The following is a 27,500-nucleotide window of genomic DNA, read 5'->3' on the forward strand; positions in this document are numbered from 1 at the left end:
GTGGTGGTGGTGGTGGTGGTGGAGGGGACGGGTGTGTGTGTGTGTGTGTGGCAGGTCTGAGCTAAGCTGTGTGACCCACCCACAGGGAAGGCAGAATAGGAACTGCTAAAATAACAGCTAGAAAAAGCCAAGTGCCAAGTGCTTACTGTGAAAGAAGCAAACGTAAAATACATGATCCTGAGGGAAACAGGACAGCTCTGGCCAGTTTGGTCCACATCTCGGAGCACGAGGGAAAGCTGAGGCCTCTTCCGGGGAAACTGGAGGGTGTTGGAGACCAAAACGGTGAAAATCCACGAACAGAAGCCAGAGCATTTGCTAATGCTCTTTGGTGGCTCACACACAGCAGCGTCGTCAGACATGAGGGGCCCTCAGAGGTGCTGTCTTTGAGTCTCCTGTGGAGGTGGAGGGAAGCCCTCCAGATGGTCTATGGATTCTGGCCCAGGTGGGTTGGGAAGGGCTCTGACTTGAGCATTTAGAAAAACAAAAACAAACAAACAAACAAACACACACTTCCCCTGTGCTTCTAATGCACAGCTGGGGGCGAGAAGCACCATTCTCTACGCCTGGTCCCAAACTAGCAAGAACATCACCCAGGAATTTGGTAGAAATACAGATTCTTAGGTGCCAGCCTAGACCTAGCAAATCAGAAACTCTGATGGTGGGGCCTGGCAACCTGTGTGTTGATAACACCCCTCCCCCTCAATGTGTGTCTGACTCCCCTACAGTCTGAGAACCACGGCACCAGAGGCACCTGAGACTCAGGAGTCTCTTAAAAACAGCTGTCCGCCACCTTCCCCATGCCTCTCAGGACTTCCTCCAGCACCACCCCGTCTCGCGCACCCAGGCCTGGAGCCTGGGCAATCTATGGGCATTGCCAGATCCAGGGACTCTGTTCATCTCCGAGCGCTGCAGACAGCGCGGTTTGGGGGCAGGGATAAGTCAGATCCCTGGGGAAGAGACATCTTTCTCTAATTCGCACTAAGTCAGGATTTAGCCCAAAGGTGGGCCTCCTTTCTAGGCTCTCTTCTCTCCCTCTTCTTCAAATCAGTTGATTTACCTACAGAGCGTCTCCCGAAGCCACCTAGATGTCCGCTCTCCGTGTCCTCCACGCGTCCCATGCCTCATGTCCGACTTCCTAGGCCACTGCAGAGATCTCCCAATACCTGTCCTTCTCAGGGCCATTTAGCACATGTCCCTCCCCCATCCCACAGCCCTTTCGCTCACACACACACACACACATGCACGCATGCGCGTGCCCACCTGCCTGCCCGCACATGCATGGACACATGTGTGTGCCATCAGCATCTTTTCCAGCTACTCTGCTTCGTGGGGGTAAAGTCCACACTCCTCAGCCTGGTGTCCAGAGCCTTCCCCTTGCAGGCCCTTCCCTGCTGCTCCAACCTTATCTCTCACCAGCCTTATTTATGAACCCTCTGTCCCAGCCAAACTGGTCTATTGGTAAAACCCCGATAAGATAAACAAGTAAATTTAGAGCCAGTGAACCCGGAACAGGTACAGGCAGCCACAGGGGTGTCAGGCTGGGACAGCTTCAGACACATCAAATGCTCAGGAATCTGAATAGGTCTTTGAGTTAAATAGTTCCATACTGAGGTCACGTGGAGAATGGTACCAAGGACTGGAGCACTCAGTGGAGCTTTCTCTCTACCTCTTCCTTTCTTTATGGTATTTTGTTTGTTGTATTTTTCTTAGAGAGGCTATCTTGAGAAATGATTTTGTGGTTATTTCAATTAATGGGTATATTTCACAGAAGATTAACCCAGTGCTTGGATTATGGGAACAAACCTCAGTTTACTCCAGGTGTTCTCCCAGACAGAGCATGCACACCTACCTTCATAACCCAAAGAGCACCACTGCCATCTGGTGGCTGCTACCTGAAGCACAGGCAGAACTGCATTCATTCATTCAACAAACACTTCATGAACACCCACTAGTGCCAGACAGGCTTTCTCCTAGCCACTGGGGACACGCTACTGAGTCAGATACAGTCTCTGTAGACATACAATTGACCAGGCAACTTCAACAGAGAGAGCTTGGGGTGCTATGGCAGGAAACGGAGGGACGAGTCATAGCATGGGTGATCCTGGAGCCTTCCTGGAAGTGACATCTAGTCTGAGTGCTGAAAACGCACAAGAATGAATCTGGTCCATTAGGAGAAGTCAGGTTGACACAGGGCCTGTCATAACTCAGGTGGGCACAGGTATATAAAAGAAGCAGGCTGGGGCCTCAGTACACAGACCAGTGCAGATGGAGAGGGAGCTAGGACCACTAAAGACAAAACGTTCAAGGTATAAGATGGACTTCTTCAGGCAGAGCAGATATCTCCGATTCACACTGTCCAGTGGGGTGTGGAAGCTTGAGGCTTGATTGAAGTAGCACTGCGTCCTAAGAGGGGCTAGTTGGGAGGACCAGCCTGTCTGGTTAGGTCTAGTGAGCTTCATACGTGGATAGCTCTTGTGGGCAGGCTCCTAGCAGTGAACTTGGGGCAGAACTCAAGCTAGCAGCTAGGGCTACGGGAAGTAGGCTCAGCTTCCTGGGGCGAGAGGTGGGGAAACTGGGTCAGATATCAGCTCCATCATCATAAAGGTTAGTTCCTCTTTATCAAGGATAAAGATCCCTGAACTGACTCTAGGGTTTTTGGGGACCTCCATTCACCCCTCGCCCACTGTGCTAGTGGCTGCTTTCCTATTGTTGTTTTGGGAACAAATCCAGGCTGGGACCTACCTCTGGCAGGAATGCTGTGTGTTTACCAAGCGTGTTTCTTTTTCCTCCTGGGCCTGCCCATTCCCCAGCCTCCTTTCGTGTGGGTGTGGCTGAGGAAATGAAGTTGGGAGTGTTGACACCACAGACTGTCCAGCAGAGACATCGGAGGGGTGGAAGAAAGCGGGGTCACAAGACTGAAGGAGCCTGCGTTCCCACACCACTGCATGGAAAGCTGCCCGCGGAACCCCCACATTTGGATGGTTAGGTGAGTGAGAAATAGACTTCTATATTGAGACTGGGGGCTTCTTGTCACAGCATTTATCCTATCCACGCTCCCCTCAGGACTCAATTGTTATTTCTATTCTGCCATTCTGGGGGCTGGGATCCTCCTACCTGCTCCTCTATAGATTGCCTTGAAAGCAGCTACTGCTGAAAGTTCTGTTTATCTTCTGCTTTGAGGGCCCCCAAGATTGGGCCCATGCGTATGTCTCAGAGCCCTCCCCTTACTCTGTGTTGGGACTGCGAGGTGCTGACCTGCGTGGAATACCTCTGCAGTCTGCTGCCGACCTCTGCGGGTTCTGGATTCTGCTTCCTGCACATGCAGCCCGTCTCCGCAATCTCTTCCTCCCACCCTCGCCCTCACCCTGTGACTGGGAGGTGAAAAATGGCTGTTCCACGCACTAGCTTGACTGAAAGCTCCAAGACTTGCCTTAAGGCAGCCAAGCCATCTGCTGACTCCCCATGCTCACAAGCAGAACTGCGCCTGATCGTCAACATGCAGCCACATTCGGCCAGGAGGAGTGCCAGGAAAGATGTGATGACAATTTGGAAAGCGCTGATATCTGACAAGCTGAGATCACGGGTGACATACATTGATAGAGGGGCTGAGATGTGAAGGAGATAGGGCGGGCCATGTCTGATTGCAATACCAAGAGCAGCCTGCCCATGACAGGTTGTCCCGCCTTCTGATGAAACATACAGCCGGGGTCTGCATGGCAGCACTGTGTGACCGGGGCTCCTGGATGATGCTGACATACAGGTGGTAGGCTGTCATCTAAAGAGCTCCACACTCATTTTAATAAAACCAGGCAGGATAGAGTTGGCCTAGATACTCTTTTCGGAAGGAGTAGTACACGTTTTAATGGCTCACTAGGTCTTAGGTGTTCTGACCCCTACCTATCCTCAAGTCTGGTTTCATCCAGTTTTACATTTCACCTTGCTCAGTGCTTCCAAGCCACACTAGTCTTCTCTTCATTCTTCAGGCACACCCAGCACAGTGCTAGGCACTTAGCACAAACTCGGCAAGTCAAGGCCGACGAATGAACGAAGGACCGGGAGGCTGCTAGGAAACAGCTGCGATCTAGTGAGATAGAGCTGAGCTTTGGGTGGATCCCTCTCTGGATCCAGACTCCGTGTGATCAGAAATCCAGCTTGTTTGCTGTCCCAGTGATTTCCCATGGCCTAGAACAGTATCTAACACAGACTAGATGCCAACACATTTATGGAGTCAGTGGAATGAGTGAGAATGAAGGGAGAAGTGGCCAGAATGAGAGAAATTAGTAGGCAGAACCAACAGGGCTTGGTGATGCACTGGACATGGAGGTGGGGGCTGGGAGAGAAGGAGGAGTCAAGGATAAGCCCAAGTTTCTGACTTGGGAGCTGAGTGGGAGGAGGTATCACTTACTGAGATGGGGAACCTGGGATGAGGGCAGGAGGTTAATGGGGAAAGGAGGCTGCAATGATGAGTCTAGTCTTAGGTATTTCAAATCTGCAGCATCTGGGGGATATCTGTGAGAAGAGGTCCAGTGGGTAACTGGCTGTATGAGTCAGAAACTCAGGAGTGAGGAGAGGATGGATTTGGAAATCATCAGCCTGTGGATGTTAATTAAAGCCAAGTGAGTATAGAAGGTTGCCGCATAACAGGTGGTGTGGTTGCACAGTGATATATAAAATATGGTCCCTGCCCTTACAACCAACACAAAAGTCGAGATTTGACATGGACCTGAAAACTGTTTACAAACCCATCCATGTCTCCATAGCAACCTGGAAGAGCAGTGACAACGCTGCATTATTACAGGGGCCGGGGAGCACGCAGACGCTGCTGCCTCCCACAGGTCTCCACACAGGAGATGTGCCCGCTTCACGTGGGTCCCACAGAGAGTGGCATCCAGAGATTCTACGTTAGCTGGCTCAAACCTGTGTCTTCTCCCAGGTCTCCACTGCGGGGCCAAAGAGATAGAAGCAGAAGGTCATCAGTCCTTCCCACCCCCTTTTTCTCTAGTTCTGCCTTTTTCTCTACATCTGCCACTTCGCCAGAGCCTTTCTGGGTGGCAGCCATGACCTACCTGCTAAATCTACATCCTAAGACGCTCCGGTGACCATCTCATTTGGCCTTGCTGCAACATTCCCCACCTTTAGGCATTTCATGCTTCTCTCACCTGTCCTCCTGTGGTGTGGTGAACAGAACCACAGCCACTCGTGCGAGCGCTCACTCCGTGCCAGCCCTGCTCAGCATGCCACACGGCACCTCGTCCTCACAGCCGCCCTGTGCCGTATGTTCAGCTATCCCCACGTGACAGACAGGTAACGGGGGCGTGGAGAAGTTAAATAGCTTCTCAAGGCCATCCAAGCTGGAGAGTAGAAGTGGCTGGGTTCGAACCCCGTTCTTTGGAAAACAAAAGGTGACCCCATTTAAGCACTGAAGTGGGGTCCTGCTCCCTCTCAGATCATCCCTCCTCCATCTCTCCAGGGCCCCCTCTGCTTCTCCCCTGCAAGGCTGCTCTTGCTAATGTTCTTCCATGACCCACTTCTCAGCGCTCTACCTGTTCCCCATCGTTAATTTGATCCTCATGGCTTCGGCCCATCTCTATGCAGATGGCTTTTCAAACACAAATTCCTTCCCTACTCCAGATTTCTCTCCTGACCTCTCCAGGTCTGGCTGCCTTCTGAGCATCTCTGCCTCCATGGCCACCAGGGGCCTCCTGCTTCGCCGTCTCACCCACTGAAACCACAGTAATTCCCCTCCACTTCCTCCTTCTCCCAGGTCCTAACTGCTGTGTATGGCACCACACGACTCAATCAGTAGAGTCAGAAACGGAGGCGTTATCTTCAACCACCTCCTCTCCTTCACCCCCACACTCAATCAGGAAACACGGGTGATCCTGCCTTCCCCGGGCTCTTCCCCATGTCTAGGCCTACTGCTTTATTCAGGCTGTCACCTCTTTCTGGATGGCCAGCGGCCTCTTTGCTGGTGTCCCCATCACAGGTGTAAGCCATCCAGTCTGCCTCCTGAGGGATACGACTAAAAGCAGAGCTAAGCACACGGCTGCTCAACTGTAGGTCCTCCTCTGGCTCCTCACTGATCCCAGAATAAAGTGTAAACGCCTTGGCATGACCCACAGTGCCTTATGGGACCAGTCTCTGAGCATCTCTCCATCCCCCCTGTCACCCCAAGCTTCCAATGCCGTTCGCAAATGTTAGCTGTGCTCCCGCTGCCCAGCACATCTGTCCACCCTCATCTGCCGGGTGAAGGTATCTGTCCGGTCTAAGCTCCAGCATCATGGTTCAAACCTTTAATTTTGCTTTATTTTATTTTTCTTAAAAAAAAAAAAAAATATATATATATATATATATATATATATATATATATATATATATATATATATATATAATTGGTTTCAGAGAGGAAGGGAGAGAGAGAGGTAAACATCAATGATGAGAAAGAATCATTGATTGGCTGCCTCCTGCACGAGGGGACCAAGCCCAGCAGCCCAGGCATGTGCCCCGACCGGGAATGGAACCATGATCTCCTGGTTCATAGATCGACACTCAACCACTGAATCATGCCATGGGCTGTGAAAACCTTTTACAAGCACCTTTCTCCTACCATTGCCCCCTCTGTGCCCTGTGTGTGTGTGTGTGTGTGTGTGTGAATACACCTCTAGCACCAATGGCACTTGGTTCACGTGTCTGCTTCCCTCTCCTAGAAGCTGAGCTCCTTGCGGGCAAGGCCCAGACTTACATATGGGAATCTATGCCCGGTGCCTAGTGCCTAGCAATTGTTCAGTAAGTGTTTGTTGACTGAAGGAATGAAGGAATGGATGAGCCCACCTAACCAGACCCAATGTTTTCAGAAGTTGGACTGAGAGTTCCTAAGATATTGCCTCGTGTTCAGGAGATGGGGCTGAACTGGGGCCGGCTGAGGTTTGTGCCTTCCAAAAGGGGTCCTAGTATCTTCTGCAAGGAGATAAAGCCCCATCCCATTCTCCCCCCCAGGCACACACCATCCCTCCTCTTCCTTATCGGCAACTCTACGCACAGGAACAAAGGGGAACATAGGAACAAAGACATCACAGCTGTGGGGAACTGGATATTTCCACCAAGAAGTGACTTTAGATTTAGTGGGAAAAACACTGGGTTTAAAGCCAGAAGGCTGGGGCTTGAGCTTGGTCTCTAGACTGTGTTAAACGTATGATTTCAGGCAGCCTTGTACCATCTCTGGGCTCCAGTTTTCCCTGCGTGGACCAGGAATGGAAAGTCCCGCTCACATACTCCCCGGGCTGGCGCGGAGGCTGCCGCGGGGTCAGCCGTAGCCGGTCTCCGGGTTCGCACGGTGCCCCGTTGTCCTTTCTGAGGGGCTCTGCCTGGCAGAGAGAATGTGCCCCGTTGCCTTGAACCTCGCCAGACACCAGGCTCAGCTCGGCAGCTGGGGCCCGTCAGCGGAGGAGCCAGGCCCTGCGCAGACATCTGCACGGGCAGCCTTTAAACACAGGGACCACGGAGGAAATACCACAGGATTTATGGAGTGAAAGCTTTAAAAAGAAACACCAGACTTAAGTCAAAACAGTTGACCCAACTCTGGGGGAGGTGTCTGCCTGTTTGCAGGAGGGGAAAAGAGAGACTTGGAGTAGGTGGAGGCGGAGGGGGAAATGCTGAGGCCGGTGGGGGTTGTAGAGCCCAGTGGGGTCAGGGCGCGCAGCTCGGGGGAGGAAATACCGACACTGCCTTCACAGAGGGCGGCACCCCCCAGCATTTGGGGCCCAGCGATGCCACTTCTGAGAAGGTCACCTGGGACCCCCTCACCCGAGGCCACAGAGACATGTACAGGGACGTTCACTGCAGCGTCACTGTCGTTGGAAAGACTTGGAAACAACCCGAACACCATTCAGCAGAGGGCAGGGCGATGACGGCACACCCGCACGGTGGAATCCTAAGTACCAGAGATGCATATCTCTGGGTAGAGCGCAGAAAGACGGTCTCGACACAGTGAGGGGAAGAGCCACTTGCAGAATAGCATGGGTATGACGGTTTTGCTTTCATAAAAATAAAAAAACATAGCCATGTTTCAATGTGCGTAGGAAAAGGGATGGGACGTACACTCATTCTTAACAGAGTTGGTCTCTGGGAGTTGGTAGGTTTCATACAGTTCTGTAGAGTTGGTCGTTTTGTTGTGTTTTTTTGTTTTGTTTTGTTTTTGTTAACCCTCACCCGAGCATATTTTTTTTTTCCAGAGAGTGGGAGGAAGAGAGGGAGATAGATAGATAAACATCGATGAGAGAGAGACACATCAACTGATTGCCTCTTGCACATACCCCAACCGGGGTGGGGAGCAAACCACAACCTTGGTACGTGCCCTTGACTGGGAATTGAACCCGAGACCCTTTGGTGCAAGGGCTGATGCTCTAACCACTGAGCCACTGGCCAGGACGAGTTGATTGTTTTTAATTGACAAATTATTTAACAGAAAATACCCAGAGAATAAAGGGATAATGTTTAATTATGGTCAATATCATTGCAACAGTCTGCCCTTCATCCTGAAAATATCTTGGCCGGAGAGTTTCTGCATTGTCTCATAGACATAAAAATTATAATACATCCTTAATTGTGCCTCTTTCCTGATGAAAATCCTTTAATATCTCTCATATCCAACCTTTCTACTCCATCTTGGTTAGTTTACTTCCCACAATTCCCTGAGTGGTATATCTGCTCTGAGGCAAGCATAGAAAGGGTGTGACGATCCCTCCACAAATCACAGGTCACGTAGGAAGGGCTCCAAACATACCAGCTGGAGGAATGAACGGGGACCTCGGTGCCACTCGGGGCCACCGACATTCAAAGGTGTCTCCAAGAACAGGGCAGGTGTGTGGGTGACAGGCCCACGGGGTGATATGAGGAACATATTCTAGATGCAGAGCCTAACAATCGAGACGAGAGACCCGGATTCCATCAGTAGGCAGCTAGGGGACTCGGTACCAGTCACACCCTTTCTGGGTTTCATTTCCAGCTCTGTAAATGAAACTTGGGCTTGGTCAACATTTTTCATAGCATGCTCCTGAGGGATGTGTTGATAAATGTCTCTGAAGAGGGACTCTGTGGTCAAAGGCACTTGGGAAATGCTGCTCTGGGCATCATACTCCTGCTACGACAAGCCTTTCGGTAAGCAAGCCTGCTTCTGGGTGCTTTACCAGCATTGCTCACGTTTATTCACCTCCGAACCTTAGGAGAGAAAACTTTTTCTGAGCCTCTTTCTGGCACACACACTGCTCCCAGTCATACCTGGGGCCCTTCTGATGGAATCTGTGGTCACGATGAGCTGGTTCCTCCACGCCCACAGCTCCGTGTCCCGGGTGCCTTTGGTAGAGAGCAGCTCTGTTTTGTGAGGGCGAGCATGCAGATCCCTTCGCTTCTCCGTACAGACTGATGGGGTGGGAAGGGACAGAGGAGACTTCGAAAGGCCTGGGCCGGAGCAGGGGGCACCGGGGTCCAGATGGGGTCCAGCTATTACGGGACACCTAAGTAGGGATGCCAAACAGGGAAGCTGGGTAACTGGTCAGAAAAAGGGAAGGACTTGGTACCTGAGTAGTTCACTCTCCTTTGTGGCTGCAGCTCATTAAATACTGTTGGTATATTGGTGGTGCCCGTGTTTGGATATAAAGTTTTGTTCGGAGAATAGGCTTCGGAGTCCTACGTACCCTGACTTCTCTATAGGATGGGATTACATTTTTCCTCACAGGGTTGTTTGCGAGGGTTCAGTGAGCTGATGCCTATGAACACTCTTAGAGGAGTAACCTTCACACAACACGTGCCCCGTACATACCCTATCACAGCCCATCCTGTTCCATGTATTTTCAGCTGAGATTACTCTCCGACTTGACAGGGCCACTCAGATGTCTCCCAAGATGTCTCTCAAACTTAACAAAACCCACCTTCCCCGTCTCAGTAAAGGGAACCCTGTACCCCTGTAGATCAAGCCAGGAACCTGGTGGTCAGACATGTCCCCTCCTTCCCCTCCATGTCCCATCCCTCAGGAAACTCTGCAGTCCACCCTCCAATGCATCCCACATGCACCTGCTTCTGTGCACCTCCCATCCCTGCTGCCATCTAAGGAGCGTCATCTCGGGAGGGAGCCACAGTCCTCTCCGTGGCCCCCCTGCTTGTCCTCCTGCCCGTGAATTCCTTACCTGCTGCCAGAATGACTAATAATCATAAGTACAACCACGTTCAAACCTCGGCGGCTGATAAAATGAAGCCCAGGTTTCTTCCCCTTGGCCTGTGCTGTCTGGCCTCTGTCAACGCCCCACCTCTTCCCGGCTGCTCCCTCCGCTGGCCCATGGACTCGGATACCCTGCCCCCTTCCCCAAGGTGTCGTGCGATGAGTAGTAAGCAAAACAGGATCCGGGCTCTATTAGTCAGATAAGCTCAGCGCTGGAACAAAGGATCCATACCCGCGGTTACCTATGGGTACACTTTCAGACAGTTAAGAGATCCTCACGCTCAGGACTGGAGCACTCATCGCAGGCAAGAGTTTTGGTCCATTGCAACAGCCAGGCACCAATAGCCAGGCCTCAGTCACCTCTGACCCCAGAGAGGTCATCGGGCCCGGGAGCCAATGAACTTCACTGGATGAATGCCCTCAGGGCAGCCAGCATTTTTTCCTCAGGCTGATGTCCACCCCAAGTTCTTCTGGGATATACAGAATCTCTTTACTTAATTATAAATTACTTTTTTTTTTTTTGAGAGGAGTCTTTCTTTTAAAAATATATATTTTATTGATTTTTTACAGAGAGGGATAGAGAGTTAGAAACATTGATGAGAAAGAATCTTCGATCAGCTGCCTCTTGCACACCCCCTACTGGGGATGTGCCCGCAACCAAGGTACATGCCCTTGGCTGGAATTGAACCCGCGACCTTTCAGTCCACGGACCAACGCTCTAACCACTGAGCCAAACCGGTTTCAGCAAGAGAGGAGTCTTTCTTTAAGGACCAGTCGTCAGAGTAAAAACCCGTGGTTGAACCAATTTGTTTCTCAGCCAACATGGGGCCGGCTCTGCTGCTGGTTCCCCGTAATTTAACGTAAATGTTTATTGACGGTACAGTCATCAAGAAAATGAAGTTGCTGATTCATTGCCTTACACAGAAACCCTTTGTTTTTTCCCTCCTCTTCCTTCCTCTTTATAAGGAGTCACTGTGAGAACCAGCACATTCTGGGGACCCACTCGATGTGATGTTTTCTTGGTTGCCTCTTCCTTCTTCTGTCTGCAGAGCGTGATTCCTGCCACGGCAGGGCCATCAGACGCCTCATCCCTCGGCAGGACACCCCCCGAGGGTCTCAGAGGAGCGATGGAAGGCTGGGGGCTTCTCGGCCTGGACGTGAGCGGCCCGGTGCTGACGGTGACCCTGTCCGTGGTCCTCCTGGCCCTCCTGAGGTGGTGAGTGCGGCTGAGACCGCAGCCCCGGGTCCCTGCTGGAGCCGGTGGGGACGCAGGAGTGTGTTTTCCTTCTCCTCTAATCTGGAGGGAGTTGAGCATTAACACGGCTGCAGGATGGAAGGCAAACAGCCGGGTTAATCTTTTGCTAAGATGCGTGAGATTGAGGTGTCGGAAAAGGCTGGGGGTCAGTCACCGAGAACGCTGAACGTAATGAAGTCTGAGAGCGAGGGAAAGGGAAACAGACTGGAAAGGTCTGGGGAGAAGTATGTCCTCACACCCCATCCTGCCTTCTCACTTTGGGTTTCTAAGATCCCCCTCCCCACCGTGGCTGCCGTGGCTGCCGTGGCTGTGCAGCACCGTCGGCCCCTGGTTCATGTTACACTAAAACCAGAAAGGTGTGGGATCCGGGACTACCCTGCGGGCAGTCACTGACGGGGATTTCTGGGGGTTTAAGGACAAAGTGGTGGAACTAATCCCCTTGTTTTCTAATATCTGATAAAAGGGAAAGGGTCCCTACGAGCACAGCACACTCCGTAGCCACCGAGCCTGGGAGCCTGCGGGGATCTCAGATGGGAACTGGGAGCAGCTCCCGGGTAGTTAGTTCAGCGGGGTTTCTGGTGTCTGGCTCAACCCCGGGTCCCACGCCAGGCAGCACTATGCATATCCACCTGTCAGCCATAAGCACCAGGATCTAGGCAGCTCTGGGGTTTGAGGGGAAGGTGGGAAAAATAATGGGGAACTTGGGTTTGAACAGAATTTCAATTTATGTTTCCGGTCGTAATAAAGCCTCCTCTAGATTAATAACCGGGAAAGCACTTTCAGAAGCATCAAACATTATGCAAATGTGAGGTGTTATTCTTTTGGAATTTGCATAGCTGAAAATGGGACTCACGTTTGATGTTCTGTGATGATGAAATTACTTCTTGGAAACTGGCTCTGAAAGGCAGCTTCAGCCCAGTGCTGTTTTGCTTTTTAACTGGTTTCATTATCTTTTGAACTATCTTGCCTTGGGATCAGCATTTGCAAAAGGTAGCCACCCTCCCCTCCCCGTCTCCTTCTCTTTCCCCTTCTCCCTCCCTCCCCCCATTAATCCATCTTATCTTTCCACGCTCAGTGACGCACACAGCACAGCACCTGGCATGGGGGGCGGGTGTGTGCTTACTTAATAGATGTCAGCCACTCTAATGAACTGACACTGATGTAACCTAAATGCCGAAGAGAGTAAGTCTTTGGTGCTTTAGGCATATTTTAAATTATTTATTAGTATTAATTTCTCATCAACAGCTAGGCTCTGATTGTGGCTCTCAAAGCATGACCCACCTGAATCCTCCAGGTGGTCTCATGGTATCAATGAGGCCCGGTGCATGAATTCATGCATGGGTGGGGTCCGGCTGGCCTGGCCTGATCCGAGTGGGGTGGGGGTGGGTGATCAGGGGCAGGGCTGGCTGAGGGGAGGGGCCGAGGGCAGCCCCCTGGTCAAACTCCCAGTTGAACTCCTGGTCAAGGGGACAATTTGCATATTAGCCTTTTATCATAGAGGATACTTTCCTACATGTCTATGCCTGTCGTTAGTGTGTTGTTTTCATTTCTGTATTCATATGCCAAGCTCGGTGCCTGACTTATGGCCTCGATAAATGGATGAATCGCATACATTAATGTTGCTCTGGTCACGGAAAGTTGCTCTGGCCATAAGCTGCTGTAACTGTAATCAGCGTACATCAGAGAGTCACGGTCAATAACGCCACACTGTTCAGCCCGGCAGCTGTGCATGTGTAATCTGTTCCGGGGGCCAGATTAATAACCTGGGTCAGAGACAAGATTAGATAAAAGCATGAAGCAGAGGCGGTGAATAGGAGGGGAGAGCTGACTTCCACCTGTTATCACAAAAGCATTCATTGATCTGTTCACGTGTGCCCGGCGTGGAGCGAGGCCCCGGAGCAAGGTCAGGAAACAGGCAGTCTGGATGGGATCCCATGCCAGGGGGCACTTGGAGGTCCTGGGGTAAGCTCAATGTCTGGAGAGAATATTCCAGAAGGAGAGGAGTAGCTGGAGGGAGGAGCCTTGGCTATGGCTCTGGTGCCCTCGGGTCTATCCCTTGATTCGGCTCCAGGAATCCACCTTGGCCTGTCAACCTTTCTCTTCCGGGCAAGGTTCTAGGAAGCCACGGAGCCACAGACATCAGCTTGAATGAAGTGGGGTCTCCCTAGCTTCATTTTGTTAAAAGGGTGCATGTGAGAGAGACGCTCACAGCCATCTTGCCTGAGAAGAACGTGTGGCACGTCCTGAATATTTCAGCTCCTTAGTCTCTCCTTTCCGAGCGACACCTGCCATTGGCTGGGGAAGCTCGCAATGGAGAACCTACACTGAACTCTGAGGAGGTAACATTATGGGGGTCACCAGGATAGTTTTTTGCCTCTTCAACCAGCCGGCAAGTCCCTCCCAGTAGGGGTGAGGTCTCATATCTCATTACAATTCTGGAAACTTCTGTCCACGGCACAGATGTCCTGCCAGCATTTGGTTTAAAGGGGGGAAAGTTAAGAAGGACACATTTATCAGCCCAGCGTCCAGGGCTCAGGGTTTGGCTCTCGCATCCTTCAGTGGCCTCCTCTGGTCTGTCCGCCATGTCCTGTGCTATCCATGGTTCTCTGAAGGGACACACTGCTGTGGGCCTCGGCCCTGGCTGGCCCCATGCATGGATGCCCGTCTTCTCTTCAATGCTAAGCTCCAGGGTATCTCCTCAGGGAAGCTTTTCCTGGGGTTGCCCAAGGCACCTACAAGCCCTCACCCAGTGCTGCTTTTATCATCCCTCTCCTCTCCTCTCTTTCACATGCCTGGCTTGAGCTTAGCACCTAATAACTGTTGGTTGAAGGCTAATTCCTGCCTCTAATCTCTGCTGGTTTTTTTCTGGCTGGTTCGACTCTTAGCCCTCACTGCTCAGCGTTAATCTTTTGGCCACACGAAACAGGCCCTTTCCGGGAAGCCTACTGTCTTTTCACTTCGTACCTACTTGGTGACCACTTTTCTAATTGTCGCAGGTGAACTGTCCTTGTAGCTCCTCCGCTGTCCCCTCCCACACACGCATTGTAGAGTGGAGACCGTGGCATCTATGTAATAAATGAACACGCCTTAGTTATTGAGTGTAAGCGAGAATTTGAAAAGGAGAAGACAAAATAGTTCATTTCATTTAAAAAGAGGGCATTGTAAAATAGGCATAGTATATTTTGATAGTTTTTCCCAAAATGGCACTTGACACGATTTTTCAATGGGGCTCATTCATACTGGCAGGTATTATAGATGGCCGAGCAGCGTGAACTGGGGTCCAAGGAGACCAGGGCCACTCCCCTGGGGTGGGAGACGGAGCTGGGGGTGTAGAATCTAAGAGCTAAACGTACGTGAAGCACAGCAAAGGCGATTAACACATGTGAGAAGCATTTCAAGATTTCTGTATAAAACTGTTTTAAATTCTTACTCCTGGAAGAGATTTGATGTATAAGAAATAAGTTGCATGAGTTGAATATTGCTAGAGGCAGCCTTGACTCCTAGCGCTTTTAAACTCTCAAGCACACCTAAGAACTGGCAGCTGGATTCCTGTTATAAAGATTTCTTTATTCTTTAAGAAAGAGTTTAAGGAGATAGCCCAAATATTAATAGTGGGTTTCTTTTGGTGCTGGGATTATGGGTGATTTTTATTTCTTCTCCTAGTCTTTTAGTATCTTCCATAATGCTTGAATGAGTATGAATAGTTGGATGAGAGAGAGAGAAACTTGACCAAAAAGAGTAGGAAACTGCTTCTCTCTAATTGTGAAGAGGAAAGCTTTCGGCATGGAGGTTTTATGCTTTGGGCATGGAGATCTGGGGATGGTAATCTCACTATTTCTACCAGGAGAGTAAAATGCACAGGGCGATTTGGAGTAATGGGAGAGTCTTGGCTGATGATGCAGTGAGAAAGGTAAATGGAGACTGTTCCACCAAGTAGCTAAGCAGTAAAACAAGTGAATATGCCCATGGTGGAGGCTGAGGAGAGCCCTTGGGAAGATGGAAGGGCTTTTAGTGCCAAGCTGCATTTAAGGCTCAGGATCCCGAGACCAGAGGTACAGATCAAACAGACATTATACTAGGAATCAGGGTGAGTTAGTGTTTTGGTCAAGTCTCAGTCTGAGACCAGGTTACAGTAAACTGTGATGGGTGATCATTAAGACTATAACGGAAATGCCTCTCACTATATCTGAGAATTCCTTTCTCAGAGAGCTTGCTCTGCATGTGGGAGAACTGGATTCTAACTCTAGATCCACATCTGGTCCCAGAGCATATTGATGCAAAGGTGGTTCAACATTCACAAATCAATAAATGTGATACACCACATTGACAGAACAAGTATAAAAATCACATGATCACCTCAGTAGGTGCAGTAAAAACATGTGACAAAAATTCAACTTCCTTTCAACCAGCCAGGTATTGAAGGAATGTTCCTCACATAGTAAAGGGCATACATGACAAGCCGACAGCTGACATCACACTCAACAGTGAAAAGTTGAAAGCTTTTCCAATAAGATCAGGAACAAGACAAGGATGCCCATTCTCACCACTTTTACTTAACATAGTATTGGAAGTTCTAGTCAGAGCAATAAGGCAAGAAAAAGAAATAATAGCCCTCCAAATTGGAAAGGAAGAAGTTAAACTGTCTCTGTTTGCAAATCCCATGAAATTATATGAGTGGCCAGATTATTATGATTTCTAATCTATATATATTATATTAGAATTTAATATAATAGGCCCAGTGCATGAATTTGTGCATGGGTGGGGTCCAGCCAGCCTGGCCAGGGGCAGGGGACATGGGTGGTAGGCCGGCCTGCCTGCTGGTTGAACTTCTGGTCGAGGGGACAATTTGCATATTACCCTTTTATTTTATAGGGTATACACTGAGTGGCCAGGTTATTATGTGTTCAGAGATCATAATAATCTGGCCACTAAAAGGTTGACGATGGGATGGTGTTTTTCAGGGCGCAGAGGGCACAGAGACTAGAGGGCAAAGTCGGGCCAATGTGTGGGGCTGGCACTAGTTCAACATCAAAGGAAAGGAATAACCACAGCTGCGGGCAATGGCCTGGGGACTGGTGCGTGCCCCTCGGCGTCCGGCAGGATTCTAGAGTTAGAATCCGAGGTGACCGCCGAGGCCGAGATCTAGGCTGCAGGACTGCCTCATCTGTTGATGCTCTCGGGCGGGCAAGTCTGTGCTGAACCGACCTGCTGCTGGTGAAGCGAGTCAGAAAACCCACGTGACCCACTGGGGTCTGCCCCCTCTCCCGCCTGGCTGCCCTGCTCATCGCCAGGGGCATGTCCTGCGGCCCCGACAGAGTCCCTGGAGCCTGGAAATGTGCCAGGAGCCCAGAAAAGCAACTCCCGGGGGCCTCTCGCCTCCCTGTGCCAGGCCCTTGGCTGCTCTGTGTCACCAGCCCGTCGGGGATGTGGTTTTGGAAAGCAGAAGGATCCCGGACTGGGTCCTGAAATGCCGGGAGGAGTTGACTTGGAAGAGAGCAGAGCGAGTCAGTTCCAGGTGGCACAGGGTCACAGGCGCGGGCCACACCAGGGTTCGTGCCGTTCGGTGGAAGGAAGCATTCAGAGTGTGAGCAGTGGACCCATTTTAGAAACAACGTTAGAGGCGGCGGGTCGGTCCCAGTGCCCCAGCGCCTCCGGGGGAGGGTGCGCGCCGCGTCCCGCGTTGGTGTTCTGGTCCTTTTGTCCGGGAGATGACGGGCACTTTGGTTTAATAACGCGGTGATGAGCTCGGAGATGCAATCGCGCCTGCTTATGGAAACGAGGCCTGTGCTTCCTCGAGGACCATTTTCACAGAATATTACTTTTTTGTTTGTTTGTTTTGTTTTCTCTCTTTTCACCAGTTATGCACAATATCCTTAGTCTTCCCCCTCGCTTTATTGATTTTCCTCGACAGGAGTACGAGGCGTGACTATAAAGTAACGCGGCTGATTATTTTAGTTCACACGCCAGAACGTACGCAGCCCAGTGAGTTTTACGACCGGCAGTGGCCTTTTCCTGGTGGGTAACCCTTCCCGGCACGGAGGCCTCTCTCTCCCAAAACGCGCTTAGCCCTTTTCCGTGGGAACGGCCCGTGGTGCCCGGATGCGGTTCTTCTGGGCAACAAATCATCATCTCGGTTGAGAATGGATTGGTTTTTAAAAACAGCCCTGATTTGGGGAAATAGAGGATCAGACAGGGGCACCGTTTGAAATCCCAAACAAAACGTGATTGTAAAACAAGAAGCCTTCGTTGCTGTTTCCGCAGAGGGTCTGGAAGCCTGGGGATTCTGCCGAAGGGCCACCCTTACTGGGCATAGGAGTTGTTCTTAGTTTTTGTTTGTTTGCTTGTTTTAAAGGAAAAAAAAGTAATGGTCTAAATACGTATGGCCACACTTTCTCCAATCTGGAAAGGAATTTAGGCCGCTGTGGCAGGGACTCGCCGGGCAGAGATGAATGAGGGATCCCATTCCTCCTGTAAACAAAGCCAACCATCCGATTGAGGGCGGAGCTGGACCGAGCCCCCTGAGGAAAGGCTTGTGGCCGCTCTCCCTGGGAGGACAGTGGCGCCTCCAGAAGCAGAGCTGCTGGGTGAACCCTCCTCTCTCCCCGAACACCATCACCCCACCGAACAGGCCCTCGCTGGCCGTGGAGGCCCAGTGCCCCGCTCTCAGGGACCTCAGCAGAGGAGCAAGAACTTGTTTCTGACTATAAAAACAACGTGCCTCTGACTGTGGGAGGAGACTCTGGGGACAGAAGGACAGGGGACAGGAGCTCACACTCTTGTGGACTGGAACTTCAATTATTCAGAGCCACCTTGTTCCCGGTTTGCCAGAAATACGTGATGTTGCACAACTTCCCGGGGGGTGGAGAGGGGAGGGGTGTCAGCTGGGAGGGAGATCCCCAGAGCCGGCTGCTCGGGGTCCTTAGCCTCCTCGTGGAGCCTGTCCCTGAGCATGCCACGGATGCCCTCACAAAGGTGTGCTTCTTAGGTTTTGCCGAGGCACACGGCAATTCCTGAGCGTGGCCCCAGAGAGAAGACTTTTTTAAAATTGGTATCTGTTCAAAGGTGTCTGGAAAAATGGTGTCAGAGATGGTCTACAAGCAAAGCCAAGCTCTAGAAATAGTGGCTTCACCCAAATACTGTTTTCTAAGCTCTACACCCAGACACCGGGGAGGGCCAGTGCTGTGTACCCGAACCGGCCACTGCCTCCACATTGGGAGCTGGAAGGTGCCTAAGACCCCCTGCTTTTCCCTCCTGCCCGCACACGACAGGCCCCTTTTCTCTGCACACTTTGCACCCACCGTCCCTGCTGCCTGGATGCCCTGCCCTCTCCCAGTCCTATCCATCCTTCCAAACTTTGTCCACATGTGGCTCTTCTTGAGGGTCTTCTTAACCAGGCCAGCCCTCAACGATCTGCTCACTTTGAACTCCAGGAGCTCTTTCTGCTTCTATTGCTATCTTGGCACGCACTGTATTGTTAAAACTGTTTCTGCCTGTGTCCGCTCTTCCTAGCCTGACTATACGCTGTGAGGGCAGGGGCTGAATTTTAGCCAGTGAGTGCCTTGTGCACAGTCGCCGCTCAATAAACGTCAGTGATGACAATCCTGCCTCAGGGAGCTGGGACAGCAGTCCTGCTTCCAAGATGATCGTTGTCACGCAGGTGCAGGCATGTACACAACCCAGGGAAAGGTGGGTCCCTCTCCCTCCGACGTGCACAGCAGTGGCTCCGTGCTCCCCTCACCGGGCAGAACGCCTTGCGCATGGCTCCCTGAAGGAGTGGGTAAATGAATTCCCCGTTCACACACTCGCTGATGCTGCAGGTTTTCCAGGCCGAGTGCTGGTTCTGCCTCCTCAATGTGCAGCGGATAACATCCCCAGGAATTCACACAGGTGCAGGGATTAGCACACTGGGAATCAGGGAGCAAGACTGTGATGCAAAAGGAGGGGCTGGACCAGAATGCAGGGCACAGCCGTTTGGAAGACGCACTCCCCAGAGCACGGGGGTCTAAGCAGCGTGTCCTGACCACACATGGGGGACCAGGATGCATCCAACCCCAGCAGAGAGGCTGCAAAGGACAAGCACTTGTTCCTTCACTGTCCAGCTGAACCCAGTGCCCACCGTGGAAGGCGATGCTACCTAACCTCTCACCCCCTCCCACTGCTTCTAGCATTTCCCCATAGACCCCATGTTCTGGTGTTCCAACAACAATGTATATTTAAGCAGTGATTGATTTATCTCCCCGTTTTAATTATTCAAAGACAAGCCCTTGGAAGCTCCGCCAATGAGAACAGCTGATCAATAAGATAACCAGCATCAGCGTACCGAGTTATAATTCCACTCCAAAGCAAAGAAGCCTGACATTTTAGTTAACCTGCACAATCTCATTGTCAATAAATGCACAATTTACATCAGGCTCTTTTGAAACGTTCAAAGTATCTCAGGTGCCCCCTACTCGGATCAATAGGCATCTAGGGACCGCAGGCTGCAAGCATCGTAAAGCAGTCAATTATACATTTATGGGTTTGAACTCTGTCGGTATAAAAAGAGTGACCAAAACTTGTAGCAGCATCTCATGACATGAGGGATGATTGAGAGAGGCCAGCGGGGAGGTGTTAGGAGAAACATGGCACTGAGAGCATCAGCCAGGCCTTACGGGTTAGGCTGGATACAGGATAATGGGCGGCTTTGGACAAGTCAGTCTATTCCTACTAGTTTCCTCAAGGGTAAGAGAGGACTGACAATCCCTGCCTCTGCATTTGGCACCTAGGCCAGCTCTTCCTCATCCTGACAGTCAACCGAGCCCCAGTGTTAGGAGACTGCTTCCTAAGTGGTCCTTGAATCCCTCCTTCCTCTCTATCTGCTCTCCTCTACTCTATATAGTTCCGGATTTCAAGAGCATCCTTGGCTAGAAATAACCTCCCAAATGATTTTCCTGCCTTCTGTCTTGTGCTCCCCAAATTTGTCTTGCAACATTATAGCTGGAATACCACCTCAAGAGCTTGCCACTTTGCTTCCTAACACCCTCCCAAGGCCCTCCTGCCTAGAGAATGTCTCCCTCTCCGATCTGGCCCTGCCCACCGGGGCATGCTCATTGCCCTTCAGGTCTCCCCTGGAACTCTGCTCTCTGGTGCTCAGTTCCTGCCATATACCATCTGTGTACCACCTGTTCCCTTCCCTCTACTGGGGTGCCCTCCCCTTTCAGTCAAGAGAGAGCTTCTGCATCCCTCTGTTCCTGGTCCCACTGCACCTGGGACCCTCTCTCTCTCCTACCACGCCCCTGGCTCCCCCATTAGAAGGTGAACACCTCAAGGGCAGGATTGGGTCTTACCCAGCTTTAGCCTTAAGCACCCAGGATTGTGCCTGGGACACTCAGTACTATATTTCTATCAGGTAACAAATAGGATTTCATGTGGGGTGTTCTTGGCATCCCATGTGTGTTAGTTGTTCTTTGCTGCTATAACTATTATCATAGAGGATTTCCATTCATCCCTGGTGGCATACCCACTGCAACCAGCTACCACCCTCACTTGTTATATAACAAAGTTTCATTGACTTGAACTCTGAATCTTACTAAAAGAGTTTGCCTTTAACATTCAGGTTAGACAGAGCTGCAGGTTGAATTTCCTAGGAAGGATTGCCAAACAAAGTCCTAGTGCAAAGGTGACTGTTGACCCCATTCATGAAAATAAACTACTCTCAAGCACTTGAGCCACATGTTACTTCATCAACATTGCCTTTACAAGTGTTTCACTCTTGGCTGCCTTTCTCCAGTTTTTCTGTAATGGCCCGGAGCTTGGACTTTCTAACCAGACTCAAATCCTGCCTCGCTTCGTGACCTTAAGCAAGTTTGTAAGGCTTCTGTGTCTCAGTTTCTACATCTGTAAACTAGGAATAATAATAGTATGTACCTTGCAGCATGCCGGGAGGACTAAGTGACTTAAAACAGAGAGTAGACTTGGAGCAATGATGGGCACACTTAGTGTTCAATAACTGCAGGCTTATTACTAGTCAATAACTGCAGGCTCATACTCAACAACGATCGCATAGATGCCAGGTGGGGTAGATAGTGGTTTTCATTTAATTTTAAAAACATTCAGAATTTTTGCATGATCTCCAGAAGAGCATTGAAGTGAATGTGAAGAGAGCTGCATTTCAAACCAGTGGTCTCATTTGAATGGACTTGGGCTTATATACCTAGGTAGCTCTTGGCCTTGAGCAAGTCAGACAAGGTTTTAAAAAATACCTGTTGGAGTTAACGAAGAAGTCTTAGGTGATGCTGGAAAGGGTCACTGATGGTGTGTGTGTGTAGGGGGAGGGGGCAGATGCCAGGACACAGCAGGTTCAGAAGTGAGTGGGAAGGAGGGCAGTTGAGAAGAGTGCACTTTTCTCTCAGGAAGGTAGTCTAAGATGTCTCCAAAGGTAAAGTGGAGGAAGTTACTCCTTCCTGTCTCCTTGAAAGGGAGTCCACACACTTTGTGAACAGTACATTTTTCATCACCTTACATTATTATTAGTCTATTGGTACAATTGTTTATCTCTTAGTTGTAGGTGTTTAAAAATAAAAGAAAAACCTATTTTTTTGAAAAGTGCTCTATAAAGCCAGCTTTAAACTCAATTTTCTTTCAAGAAAATTTTCAAAATTTTCTATGACAAACTTTACATTTATCCATTGAGCAGGAGAAGCCTGATTCTATGTTTCATCGGTTGCCGGTTGCCTAGCCCTAGGGTTTGAGAACTTGCAGAATAAACGGTGCATATCAAATCAGTAAGGAAATCCTGGCAAGCCTTATTCTATTGTCTCTCAGAGACCAGACGTTTTGTTTCCTGTACGCTCATGTCCGAGCCCTTACCTTCATTATCCCTTAACTAGGACAGTGTTAAAGTTTCCTTGCAGGTTCAATTCTCTTCCATCTAAAAGCATATAAGACAGTCAGTCAGTCAGCTTACCAACTAACCACCTCTCCTCTGTCTACCTGGTCCTCCCCAGGCACCACCCCACCCATCCTTCCCTCCCAGCCAAAGGGATTGGAAGAGGAACCCACATACGCCCACATTCTCACCTCCCATGTACCCTTCAGCCACACAATGGGGTTTTTGCTCCATTCTCCACTAAAAAGGGCTCTCTCTAAGGCTACCCATAGATCCCCCATTCCTAAATGGAATTCGCTTCCCAATCCTTCTCTTTCTTTATTGCTTTGCGATATTTGAAGCTGGTGTCACTGTTGGGTATATTCCAGAGCCCTCAGGTGTATAGAGGTAGAAAAAAGGGTGAGCACCTTGGTTATTATCCAATGACTTCGTTTTGAAGATAAGGAAATGAAGGTCCAGAGAAGTGAGCTGATCTGTATTAGTCAGTTATTGGTGCAATAATGCTGTATAACAAACCACCCCAAATTCACTGGCAAACATTTATTTTTCTCACAGTCTGTGAGTAGCTCTGTTCCAGGCGGGGAGTGGGGTTCAGATTGCTCCAGAAGTATTTGCAAGGGGGGCCCAGGCTGCAGAGGCTTCTTCACAGATGTAGCTCCTAGGAAATGCAAGAAATGCAAGAGGCGTGAGCAATGTCTCTCATGGCCTCCGCCTGAAAATGGCTTGACGTCACTTCTGCCCATATTACTCTGATTAAGCAAGTCACATGCCCACGCCTAACATTAATGGGACTCACAGAACAAAGGGTGGTGATGTGGAATGTGCACACAGGGAGGATATTAGTTGGGAGCAATGATTTCGTCTACCACTGGCTCCGAGATGACACATCTGGGTTCTGATCTCGGGCAAAGCAGAAAGAGGCCGTGGATAAGGAGACAAGACAAAACAAGAAGCAATAATAAAAACAAAGCACAAGCAAACTAAAGCCTGAGGCTAACGGACATTTGGATTTTTATTGTAAATGAAAACTGATCTCTGATAAAAGTACAGACACCGAGGGAGCATTTGCCAGCTGAGATGCTGACGTGGTGGGTCACCGCGCGTCTTGACCGTAGAGTGAGAACTAGCTTCTAGGACGCTAAAAGCAAGGGCTTGAGCTCAGTGTGGGGACTCAGCCTGGAAGTGTACCCAGAATTTCTAGCTGAATAAGCAATGGAGGTCAGGGGCTGGCTGATGATGGGCTAGCCTGTACTCTGAGAAGAGCAAATATTGATTCAGGAGATGGGGTGCGGAAGGGAGAAGCTGCTAGCTAAAGGACCCAATACCAGTCTGGAGAAGCAAAATCGAGGCGAAGCATTTCTGAGGCCCAGAAGACAAGAAACAGACCTTGGGATTCTGGGGGGCAGATGGTGAGCTGTATCAGTGAAGACAAATTCATTGTTCTACACTGGTCAGTAACTGTGTGGCTGCTGCTATGTCAAGAAATGGCTGTGGACATAAGGATGAATAGCTACAGAATTCTTTTAAATATTCTCATGGGTGCTAGAGCCCTACTGGGTTCTTGAAGAGAAAACAGGTTTTAGGATTAGGTCTCACCCTTCTAGACACTACCCCTTGGTGCTGGCTAACAGGAGAAAGGGTGACACCCAGTACCACCATGCCTGCTGCACAGGGTGAAATGAATCTGGGCTTTCAAACAGAAAGTGATTCTATCTCCCCCCATTGCTCCCCCATCGTAGGTGTTTGTACCCTCTTCTCTGTTGAGTGGCTGGCGAATGTGAACAGGGAAGTGCTCTTGCAGTCCCAAATCAGCCACAGCATTTCATTTCCTTTTCTCTATAAAAAGGCTATGCTGACTAAACTAGAATCTAGCTTAGTTAGTATAATCAAAATAAATAGCCAAAAAGCCCCCCAACAGCCCAACAGACAAAAGAAAAAAAACACAAAGCACAACACTGAGTGAGTCAGGAAATGAAATGCTTTTGAAATGGAATCTTCTTTCATTGAGATTATTTTCTTTCCATCCCCCTCCTCTGACTCCAGGGGGTCAGGGAGACGTCTCCCCACCAACACACCCATGCGGACTATTCCCTTTAGGGCTGCTGATGGTGGTGTTTTTCCTGGGTTGAGTAGTGTCCCCTCCAAACATTCATGTCCACTCAGCACCTCAGCACGTGCCTTACTTGGGAACAGGGTCTTTGTGGATATAACCAAATCAAGATGAGTTCATATTGGTTTAGAGTGGGCTGTGATCCATGACTACGTCCTTATAAGAAGGGGGAAGTCTGGACATAGAGACGCACGGAGTCAAGATGATTTGGAGATACAGACACACAGGGAGAGCACCATGTGTTGAAGGAGGCAGAGACTGGAGGGATGTGGCTGCAAGCTAGGAGCACCAGAACTTCCAGCAGCAACAAGAATCTAGGAAAGGTTAGGAAGACTCTGCCCCTGGGACCCCCAAGAGAGAACATGGCCCTACGGACACCCTGATTTTAGATGTCCGGCCTCCAGAACTGTGAGAGCATCAACTTCGGTTGTAAGCCCCGTTTGTTACAACAGCCCTCGGAGGTGACTGTGGCCTCCTTCCCTTCACGAGCCTTGCTGAGCCAGGGCAGGCCCGTCCGAGGCCGAGCTAGAGGCTCAGGTTTTCGGTCAGACAGCCCTGGCCTGGGCTACCACCTGGCCACTGAGCAGAGGGCCCGTCCCTGGGGCTGGTTCCTAAGTCTCATTTCCCCATCTATGTAACAGACATAACAAGGACGCTGATGGAGATCGGAAGCCACAGTGTTTATAACGCACTGGTACACTGCCTGACCCAAAGCCAGTGCTTAGTGGATGTTAGCTATTATTAGCCATATGGTTTCCTGAAGGCTTTCAATTCATTTTTCACCCAAGTTTGAAGTTTCCCAGATTTTACTTTTCCAGTAAAGCCAAGTAGATCCTATCTGTTCTCCCGGTGATAGATGATGGCATCTGGCACCGTGCCTGGCACTGAGCAGGCACTGAATACATCTTTATGAAGTGAAAAATGGCGCAACTACATCTTGTTTCAATACCTCATCACAGGAGGAAGCAGCTTTACAGACTTCACAAGGCTTAGTAACCAGCTTGAGAAACCCAAGGTGAAACTCTGGAAGAACAATGCACTTTAATTCAATTTGCTCACACTAGAGCACAAATGGTGTGGTAGCCAGTCTCCCAAATGCCTCCTCAATGACCCCTGTGACCCTCTCCCATTGTACCAGGGTCACTCACGTGACCAATAGAATAATGTATTGTGGCAGTGTATCACGTCCAAGGTTAGGTTATAAATGACTGAGCCTTCTATAACCTAATCTGGGACTCTCCTGTGGACTGCTCGCTTAGGGGGAAGCCACCTGGCCTGCTGAGAAGCCCTGCAGAGAGGCCCACATAGTGACGCCTGCTAACACTTAACATAAGTGGGCATGGAAGCGGATTCTCAGGCAGATCTAAGGCTTAGATCATTGCAGCCCCAACTGAAAGCTGGACTGTAACCTCATGGGAGACCCTGAGCCTCAACCACCCAGCTAATCTGCTTCCAGATTCCTGACCCTTGGAAACTGTGTGACATAACAAATGTCTGTTGTGTCAAACCACTTCAGTTTTAGAGTAATTTGTTACACAGCGATAAAGAACTAGTGCAGGCGATGAGAGAGGAGTGATCAGGATGAGCCAGGCCTAGGACAAGGAACAGCAATCACGCAAGGGATTATAAGGTTCAGGAGGCAGGCAAGAGGCCAAATGCAGATGGGCTGGTCAAGAAAGAGGAAGGCTGGGTAGATTCTGAGTGTCTGTGCATCCGGTCCAGAGCCCAGGGCGGTTAGAGCCAGAACCAACCACATTGGTGAGCAAAGGGCTCTGAGACTCTTGGTGATCTTAGACTGGAGCTATTGCCTCTGGACCTTATTTTATGCAATTTCCAGTTGGACCTATAGTTGACGACTGTAGCTAAGAGACGATCAAAGGCCATGAGTGAGCTTGGCAAGAATCAGGTCAACACAAAGATTTCAGGATTACAGCAACAAAAAAGATGCAATAAGATTAAAAATATTTTTGAAATGCTCACAATAATCTTCTGTTATTTTGATTGCCTAAGCTCTTTAAGTCATCTGCCAGGCCGGGAGACTGCACTGGGTTTCCCAGGCCTGTTTCCGGCTACTGGGCAGGTCACCATGCAATAGAAAGTCGGAGATACTGACTGGGTTTATGAAGACATAACCAAATCCAATTAGCAAATATTTTTGAATGCCCACTAGGCTAGATACAAAGGAACTTGGAATCACTCTGTGCACCCACTACAAGGGCTCAATGCCCTGGGTACCAACCTTGGCTACTAAGAGAACCAGCAACTCAAAGAAACAGCCCTCTATTCTCTACACAGGCCAGATCTTCCCCAGAAGTTTACTGTCATTGTTTCAAGTCTCAGGGTCCTGCTGACTCATTAGCTAATCTGATCAATTGATTTGATCCCAGGGGATAACAGAGCCTGGTGCGTGGCATCTGTCTTTTCCCAGGGCCTTCAGAGTCGCCAGCCCACAGACGTGAGCAAAGGAGGGCTTTCTGCCCTCCTGCCTTGTAGATGGGTTTGGTTCTAGGCAACTTGTTGCTCTGCAAATGTAAAATGAGACACAGTACAGGCTGCTAGCCAAGAGCACAGACTCTAGAACCAGACAGCTTGGGGTCAAAGGTCAGCTCTACTACCTACTCGCTGTGTGACCTTGGGCAAGTTACTTTATGTCTCTGAGCCTCTGTTTTCCCATCTGCAAAAATGAAGGTGATCACAGTAGCGCATTCTGTATGGGGAGGAATAAGTGAGCTGACATGTGGGAAGCACTGAGAGCAGTCCCCGGCCCCCAGAAAACATTCAGTAACTGTTTGATATTCTTAAGAAGCACACAGAGGCATACTAATAGCACACGGGTTGTTGCCCACTCTGTGCCAGGCGCTGTGCACTCTCAGGGCTCAAACGGTCATTGGGGTTCACCCGAGGCAGATATCTCTTTCACAACAATATCTTAAGGGTTCTTTAAGGACTTCATGAAAACAAAAGGATTAACTACAGATGACTAAGCCCGCATGATGGAAACGGAACCAGGTCCAGTAAATAATGACCTTAGGCAGGATTATATTCCTACAAATAA

General features: G+C 49.9%; 1 protein-coding gene across 1 annotated transcript in view; it reads left to right on the top strand.

The window, feature by feature from the left end:
• Positions 1-2,870: 2,870 nt before the first annotated feature.
• The window catches only part of TBXAS1 (thromboxane A synthase 1), a 137,591-nt gene continuing 112,961 nt past the window's right edge, over positions 2,871-27,500 (top strand). Inside the window, exons 1-2 of the mRNA XM_036428602.2 lie at positions 2,871-2,986; positions 11,263-11,429. Of these exons, the coding sequence (XP_036284495.1) occupies positions 11,341-11,429 (89 nt within the window). The 5' untranslated portion in view covers positions 2,871-2,986; positions 11,263-11,340. The remainder of the gene's footprint in view (positions 2,987-11,262; positions 11,430-27,500) is intronic.

Source organism: Pipistrellus kuhlii, unplaced genomic scaffold (assembly GCF_014108245.1).
Source record: "Pipistrellus kuhlii isolate mPipKuh1 unplaced genomic scaffold, mPipKuh1.p scaffold_m20_p_10, whole genome shotgun sequence".
NCBI lineage: Eukaryota > Metazoa > Chordata > Mammalia > Chiroptera > Vespertilionidae > Pipistrellus > Pipistrellus kuhlii.